This window comes from Corvus brachyrhynchos, unplaced genomic scaffold, assembly GCF_000691975.1.
Source record: "Corvus brachyrhynchos isolate BGI_N302 unplaced genomic scaffold, ASM69197v1 scaffold148, whole genome shotgun sequence".
Classification (NCBI taxonomy): Eukaryota; Metazoa; Chordata; class Aves; order Passeriformes; family Corvidae; genus Corvus; species Corvus brachyrhynchos.
In genome coordinates, this window is record NW_008239785.1 from 3,043,477 (window position 1) to 3,051,899 (window position 8,423).

The following is an 8,423-nucleotide window of genomic DNA, read 5'->3' on the forward strand; positions in this document are numbered from 1 at the left end:
ATGCGGGCGGCTCTGCAGCTCGCCCTGCTCTGCACCTGCTTTTTCTTGTCCGTAAAGGGTCATGGTAGGTGTTTGTCCCTCCCGCCTCGTCCCTTGCCTGGGTTGTGGCCAGCCGAGTGTACAGCCTGAGTGCCGTTCCTGAGGTTCAGAACTGTGGGGTTTCCCAGATGAATTGTATTCATGTGTTACACAACTGTGATTTTCAAGCAGACGAATCCTTCTTTATGCCTGGCTGCAGTTTCACGGTAGTTGTGGACATCCATTCTGTACAAGCTGGAATATATCAAAACCCTTTGTCAGGATAAGGTATCTTAAAGGTTAGAGGGGACAAACCTCCGTTGTCTGTTGATGCCCAGCCCCTTCTGAGTGTCTTCTGTCTGTGTGTCTGTCCGTGCTGCCCATGGCATTTCAGCTCTGGCTATACAGAACACAGGGATGTGATTCCTGAATGAATCAGTCATAACTGTAACCGTTTTTGTATATTCCACACACAGGAGCTCCTGCTGCTGTCCCTGGGAGGCCATCCTGCTCATCATAGCCTGTTGCCTAGATTTTCTTCTTTTTGTTTTAATAGTTATTTGTTTAATTATGGCAGGAAGTGAAGTTCCAAGTAGTCAGGCACTGGGCAAACAGCAGAAGATGGTCATTACCCCAAATACCTCGAAGTGCAAAACCTGTTACCCTTGGAGCTATCCTTCCATCAACAAGACTAGATAATTCTCCTTCTTTCTTGGTATTTTTATATAAAATTCGAACATGTACATGCTGTTATGATCTGTTATACGAGTTACTGGCTGAAAGATGTTTTCAGCTCTTCTCATTTTAGCTCAATCCCTTCTGTCCCCTTACCGTTTTTGCTCCTCCTCTCAACTCCCACAATTTGTCAATATCTTTTGTTGTAGCCAGTGAGACACAAGAAGGAACACCCACATCCCTTCCTTGCAATCTTCCTCTGAGGAGAGCTGATTCACCCAGTTCAGTTTGTGTGTGAAAATATCTCTAGTAGGAAGGATATTTTGGGTTGTATAGCCTGGAATGTTTCCTGACTGCTTGTTTTGTGGGGATATTTCTTTAATTGAGGAAGTTAAGGGACGGGTGATCTGTCCTTGGCCAAGGGGTTAAAGGGAAGAGTTGCAAAGGCCTTACTCACTGTGAGAAGAATTGCAGCGAGCCTGATTGCAGAGGGGCACACGTTTTTCAAGGCTTGGGTGCTGCTCTCTGATTTAGGAGGATGCTTTTATGCCAGGTCACTGCTACAGTGATCGCTGCTGGTGCGGCTGTATCGCCCCTCCCATCGCAGGGAGCGCGGAGCCTTCCGTGCCCAGGAGTTGCCGGCGGAGTCAGGAGGCCGGGCAGGCAGAGCTGGTGCAGCTCCCGGCTTTCACCTGCCTTCCCGAGGGTTTTTTTTTGTGTGATCATCACAAAGCTGTGGCTAATGCCAGCCTTGACGGTGTGCCATGCTGTGCCCTTCCTAAAGAGAATGGCTCAGCAGCACAGCCAACTTCCCAGCCATGGGAAGATGGAGAATTTCTTACTGAAAATGTTGGGTTTTTTTCCTGCGGTGGTGTGCAGCCTCCTGCTGCCCTGCCTCTGGCATCAGGTGGAGTCACAGACCCATGAAGTAACATCATCCTCGTGTCCAGCTGCTGCAGCAAGATCTGCGCCTCAGCCAGTGATGATCTGGCATCTGCATGTCCTGCCTCATTCCAGGCAGCTGGGATGAGAGAAGGTGATCCTTCCTGTTCCCTTCTGGCTGGCAGGCTCTGCTTCTGCACTGAGATGAAACAGAAGAAGGTTAGGAGATAATGTCAGTTGTACAAACACAGCTGGAGCCTTTGACTCCAATGCTGCTTTTTCTGCTGCATCCAGAAGGAAGCTTCTTATATCCCACTCATGTCAGGCTAAGGCAGTGTTCCACTGTGGAACAGATACAAATGGATAAAATATTATAATTGTCTTAATTTCTTTTTTCCTTGGGTTTTCTGTCTCAGCATTCTTTTCTGCCCAGGGATGCAAACAGAGTCTGACTGTTAGACTGGACTTGCCCGGGCTGGGGATTCCCAATTCATAGGCTAAGCCTGACCTGGGGAAACTCTTTGTTGGGGTGGCTTTTGTCTCATTTCAGTAGAGAAGTGAACCCAGGAAAACAGGAGCATTCATTACCAGCCAGTTAATGGTCTGTGGTTCTCTTCATTCCAGCTGCTCTGTGGTTCTCTGCGTTCCAGCATCATTTCTCTCTAGAGAAAACGAACACCTTTGTTTCATATCTAATTATTAATCTGAATGTTGCCTCATTAGCATTTCAGTCTGGCAGAGCACCTGAGGGCTGAGTGGCTCTGATGCTCGGGGTGGGTGTGAAGCAGCTTTGTTTGTCCTGAGCACATTAAAAAAAAGCTGAAAACTGAGGCAAAAGTGCTAGCAGGACTGGGGTAGTGCCAATTGCTAATTTAGATTCATGTGGTTGCCAGTGTGAAATGGGATTTTCAGGAGGGGACCAGGTGGACAAGTGTCTCTGGAAGCAAATAACTGGTACCAAATGGGCCTTGGTTGGCAGTTTCAACAGAAAAGCCAAGGATTTGATATTCCAGAGCACCAACTCTTCATCCTGGAGTGAATCCTTTCACATAAGGGTTGAAGCATATTTATAAAGCAGCACAGATGAGCTCCTTGCCCACATTTTAAGCATTCTTCATAAAAATAGAGGATTTTAAGTCACAACTTGATAGACGTGACACAGCTTCCTGTGGGGCAGACCTGAAAAGGTGAAGTGAGGTGATTCTGCTCTGCTGGAATGCTGAGTTCATGTGGCTGTGCTGAGACTGGGAACAGGTATCCATACACCCTGTTGTGTTGTGTCATGCAAACACACCAATCTCCAGAGCCAGGGCAAGACTTGTGATCAAGCTCATTAACTTTTATGAACCAAGGCTTCACATGGAAGTTTTATGGATGTTGGAAATAGGGAGTTTCTTCATGTGGAACAGCACTTCCCTTTGGCAGTCACTCTCTCCTTCTGAGGCTTCACTGTCTTCATGTGAGAGCTTTTGCAGAAGAAAACTTAGATGAGTCTGAGAGCATGAAATAATCCAGTGTCATTGGAAAAAATTTTTGGAGATACTTGGAACAGCTTTAAAATTAACACTTGGAGCATGGAAATGTTGTTTACATTTTCATGTTTGTACCACATCATTTTCCTAATTTCAGGCTGTGCAGCCAACAGAGTCCGTTTGGTTGTGTGTCCATATCTGTTTCTGCTCCTCCTGCATTTATTAAGTAAATTCCCTTAATTCCAGCCTGGAACTGAGTGTTTTTCTTCTGCGGCTGCCGAGCACAAGAGGTGCTTTGGAGCACCAAACCACCACGGTGCTGTTTGACTTTCATGAAGAGGCTTTAGATTGTTGTAAGTCCATGGTTTCATGATGCTTCCAGGATGTTCAGCAGTTGGAAATGTGGTAATAAGGTTTAGGTGCCACATGTTTGGAACAGTTGTTTGGCTCTGCAGAAGTTGTCTTTTAAACTGAGCCTCCCTTGAATCTCTTGAGTTTAAGACCAGCCTGTAGCTGGTTCTTAGGATGTGATCCTGCAGTTATTCCTCCTTAGTTCTACAGGATGTGATCCTGCAGTTATTCCTCCCTGGCTGCTGTCTTTGCTTATCTAGGGTCACAGGAAGACCAGCAGCAGGCACAGAGATTCACCTGTGGAATATTTTACATGCAATCCATGGAAAATTTACTTGCTCTACAAGTATCATTCAGTGAGGAGGAAAACCTGAGCAAACCTTGCAGTATGGGCACAGTAGGAGGGCTGAGGTGCACTGGGAAAGGGAGGGTTTGGAGTTTTAAAGCAGCTGGTTTTATCTGTCTCTGGAAAGGTAAAAGGATACATTTTAATGATGATAAAAAATGACACTTGGTAATGCAACATGTGTTTGTTTGTTATACTTCCCTCTGAGATGAAAGTACAGGGATATGTGTGGGGCTTTTTCCTGCTCTTCATCCCTGCTCTGTACTATCTGACTAAGCAGTATTTTATTTTCTAAACCTCTTTCTGTTATGTTAAAAATTTGAGGAAGGTTTCTTAAATGCCAGCTCATAGATATACATAGATATTTAGGGACGGGTACAGTGCATTGTTTCTTCCCTTACAAGAAAAAAAACCCCATAATGTTTGGTCGTCTTGGCTTAAGATCTCCTGTAAATTCATTGCTGCATCAGGGTTAAGTAAAATATATGGAGAAGATGCATTCATAACCAAAGAGATGCTGATAGCCTCACTACTCTGCAATCAGTACAGTCAGTGAGGTCCTGCTGCTTAAGGCAGGATCCTTCAGGAGCCTGAAATAGCCCTGTCAGTAAAGCATCGATCTCTTGGCTTCAGCATGTAGGATTTGAGTTCCTGATCAGGTGCAGGCTGCAGTGTTTATTACTTGCAAGAAGAACTCAACATATAATAATAAATTTCAGTCATAAATCCCAGGAGAAATGCTAAGGCATCAATCAAATCAGCTGGCACTCCAAAAGCAAGTGCTAATGCTAAATGAGTGATATTAAACAGCTGATGTTCCAGCTCTTGCTTCTGCAAAATTCCCAGGGAATACAAAAATAATTTCATATGTAGAAAATGTGAGGGTTTAACCTTTAAAGAGTTTAATGTTACAGCCAAATAGAAAGAGACAGCATTTCAGGCAGAGGAAGCTGTGAGCTGAAATCTTTTATCTTGTGCTCTCATTGAGGATATGGGAATAGCCTGTTTCTAAATACTTGAGATTTGGCACCTGTTTTCTTTAGAAAGCGGTGGTTCTTACTGGATGTTTGGATGTCTCAACTTGGGCACACCCTTTTCCCTGAACAGACATACCATGTGTGAATTTCTTTCTCCTTTTTTAGAGCTGGCAATGGATGTCAGATGCTTTTCTCTAAGAAATGTGTGACCTTTTATACTGTTTCTTCTCTTGATTGGTAATATGTTCTCTTTTCCTTGCCAAAGATAAAGCCACCAACCCATCTAACAGGCAAGAAGACTGGGAATACATCATTGGATTCTGTGACCAGATCAACAAGGAACTTGAAGGGTGGGTGTTCCAAACTGCTCTAGACTTAATAAATTAACATTCACCGTTTAAAGTGTGAAATTCCATCATCAAACATTTACATTTTCTTTTATATATACTGATATCACAAGGCAGAGCTGGCTACAACAGAGAGAGGATGCTGCCTCTCCTGTGAAAGGCAGCGTGGCTAATCCAGACTGAGCACTGGGAAACTGGGAATTCTGAATCTGCTTCTAATTTCAGCTTCTGCAGCTCCAGGGTTCTCATCTGGCCAAAATTATTCCATTTGACAGTCTATAAAATTGGGTTATCACTGATAGTGCTGGTGGGGCTTCGCATCTTTAAAATCCTTATTGGACTTAACTGAGGAAACCTGGCTCACAGCATTCGTGAGAGCTAAGGAAGAAGTGTTTTCTTCTGAAAAAAGGAAACAAATGCAAGAGTAATGATTTCCTGGGCTAGGGCCTGTACTGGCAATTGTTTGGTCCGTCCCAAGGAGGAATCTGGAATTGCTGGCTCAGACTACCAGCCCTCTCTTCCTTTCATGCATGCAAACAGCCAGGCTTACGAAGTTACCATGAACATTTTTTGTTAGCCTTTGTGATGGAAAAATAAAAGTATTTAATGGCATTTCCCTTTGATTATGTGGAAGACACTTTGTTTAAACAGCAGAATTTGTGAAAGTGTGAAAATCCTTCCTGGTGTTTACCTGCTCTGTTTGTAACGGGGCTCTGCTCTGTTCCAGGCCACAGATAGCTGTGAGACTCCTGGCTCATAAAATCCAGTCACCACAGGAATGGGAGGCAGTCCAAGCCTTGACAGTAGGTAGTCCTTACCCCTCCTCTTAAATCCAGGCATGTATCCTATGGCATCACCTGTGTGGAGTAGGGGGGGCACAGGGAGTGTCCATGGGGTCAGCTGGGGGCTGAGTTCCCTGATCCCCGGGAGGGAGTGGGAAGTGGGAGGGAGCACAGTTCCGTCTCTAAAGTGTCCAGAAACAGCTCTGGTTTAGTTTGAGCTGCTTTCCTTTGTTATCTTCAGGCAAGATTTGTGTTCATTGTTAAGACCAAGTATCAAGACCCAGATACACCTGGCTGAGGGTGGGACACCAGCCTGTCTTGATGTGTCGTCCCTAAAGATGGGAGATTGATGTCTACATGGAGCAGGAATACTTGGCCCACTGACAGGGGCCCTTCACCTCCCCTCTAAGCAGAACACACACTGTTATTTTAGGGTTTTGCTGTTTCAGCCCCTGTTTCTGTTCCTTGAATGCAGGTGCTGGAAGCTTGTATGAAGAATTGTGGGAGAAGATTTCATAATGAAGTTGGGAAGTTTCGCTTTTTAAACGAGTTAATAAAAGTTGTGTCTCCAAAGGTTAGTCCCTGAACCTTATGGCTGTAGCTACTTTTTGATCTCTGTAAGCTAAAGGCAGCATCCAAAATATTTGCAGTGTTCTGTCTGGCTCATTGCACTTATTAGTCTATATTCAAGAGCATTTATTAGCTAAGCTCTTGTTGTTTGGGGGTTTTTTATGCCTTACTAAATTTCTCAGGAAGTCATACTTTATGTGCCATCACTATGCAGTCTCTGGGCTGTTCCAATTCTTCAGGTAACTCAAGGGCTTCTAAAACTTTGGCTGTGTTGTTTTAAAAAACAGAACTCCAGTGGTGGTGGAAGAGAAGTGTGATGCAGAGGTTAAAACAAGAGGTTTGACAACACACCATGGAGTTCTAGTCCTCATTCTGCTGACTTGCTGTGTAAAGAGTGCTTTGCTAAGTCCCTCAACATTCATGATGAGTTTAATGTGCTGAAAATCTTCCCTATGGCATGATTGATGCAGCAATGCATTCCTACATTCTCTCCCATAAGACAGGGGAGGAGGTGGTTCTCTGTATTGCTGTAATTTTTAAATAGCAAAATCCTGGAGCTAGCAGAATAGCTGCTTTTTCTTTTGCTGAAGATAATCACAAAGCTTCTCTTCACTGTTATTTCAAATCTATTAGAGGAGCAGTTTTTCCTCCTAGTGAGATGTACCTCAGGCCATCTTGGAACTTGGATCATACACCTTGTAATGTATATCACTGAGCTTCCACAAAGCTTTATTTTTAAAAAGGAATTAAGAACATGAAGAATTTGGATCCTTTTTTCCACCCTTAGTACCTGGGAGACCGAGTCTCAGAGAAGGTGAAGTCCAAAGTCATTGAATTGCTGTATAGCTGGACAGTGGCATTGCCAGAGGAATCCAAAATCAAGGATGCCTACTACATGCTGAAGAGACAAGGTAGGGAGTCAACTGCTCACTCATGCATTCTCTCCAGCCTTGGCTTTGAGCAAGAGCATCACAAAATCTACAGCTTCTAATTAAATGGGGTCAACACAAACTCTGAGGGGAGATAGAACAAGGGAGAAATTCTCTGAAAAGCTTTTCATTATGTGTAAATGCCTTGGGCAGGGTTGGGCTGGCTCTGTTAACTAAATTAATGAGATACCTTGCAAATACTTTTGTTTTGGTTTGAAGGGCCTTTTTTAAGTTGAATTTTTTATTTGGTGGAAGTAGTTATTAAATTATTTGAACAAGTCTAGTTGAAAGTGAAATAAGAGCTTCCAAGCAGCCTTTTGTGTTCTTTCAAATGAATGGCTTTGCAGCTGTACCTTTAGTTCAGCTGACACACATTTCTTGTGTAGGCACAGTGAAAAAAACTCAGTAGCTTCATAAGAAAAATTGATTCCATGGAAGCTCTGGAAACCATCCTGTCCTATGAGGACATACAGATTGCAAGTCATAACTGTCCCTTGCAGCACTGTGGATGGATAAACTAAAGGCTAAATGGGGCTGAAAATGGTTCCTCCCCTTCAGGGGGATAGTTTTAGCTCATGTTGTGGGGTTGGGAGAACATCCAGGTAAAAGTCAGCTCAGGGATTTGGATGTATTGTTCACTGGAACAGCGTGGCAGTGTCAGGGGCAGATGTGTGTTGGCTTTGACAGCAGCCTGGGAGTACCTGTGTGCCCTGCCTGGTGTGAGGGTGTGTGCTGACCACAGGGGTTCCCGTTCTGCTTTCAGGGATTGTCATGTTTGATCCTGTGATTCCTGCAGACAGAACACTCATTCCTTCTCCACCACCTCGTCCCAAGAACCCGGTGTTTGATGATGAGGAGAAATCCAAGGTACAGTGAAGACTTGTGCCAAAATCACTAATGAAAAGTGATTACTCAGTGCACATTTGGAATAAGGAAACAAAGTATAATAATGTGGCTTTTAGTTTTGGGGGGATGGTCTGTACTTTTGCAGAACTCACTGCTTTGTCCACCCGCTTAACCCAAAGTTCCAGTTAAGACCTTGTCTGTTTTACCATTATGGAGTTACTCCTGTTA

The 8,423-nt window shown here is 44.0% G+C and overlaps 1 protein-coding gene across 1 annotated transcript in view; it reads left to right on the top strand.

The window, feature by feature from the left end:
- Positions 1-1,485: 1,485 nt before the first annotated feature.
- GGA3 (golgi associated, gamma adaptin ear containing, ARF binding protein 3) overlaps positions 1,486-8,423 on the top strand; it is a 17,557-nt gene continuing 10,619 nt past the window's right edge. Inside the window, exons 1-5 of the mRNA XM_017743234.1 lie at positions 1,486-5,071; positions 5,796-5,871; positions 6,326-6,424; positions 7,208-7,331; positions 8,113-8,216. Of these exons, the coding sequence (XP_017598723.1) occupies positions 6,341-6,424; positions 7,208-7,331; positions 8,113-8,216 (312 nt within the window). The 5' untranslated portion in view covers positions 1,486-5,071; positions 5,796-5,871; positions 6,326-6,340. The remainder of the gene's footprint in view (positions 5,072-5,795; positions 5,872-6,325; positions 6,425-7,207; positions 7,332-8,112; positions 8,217-8,423) is intronic.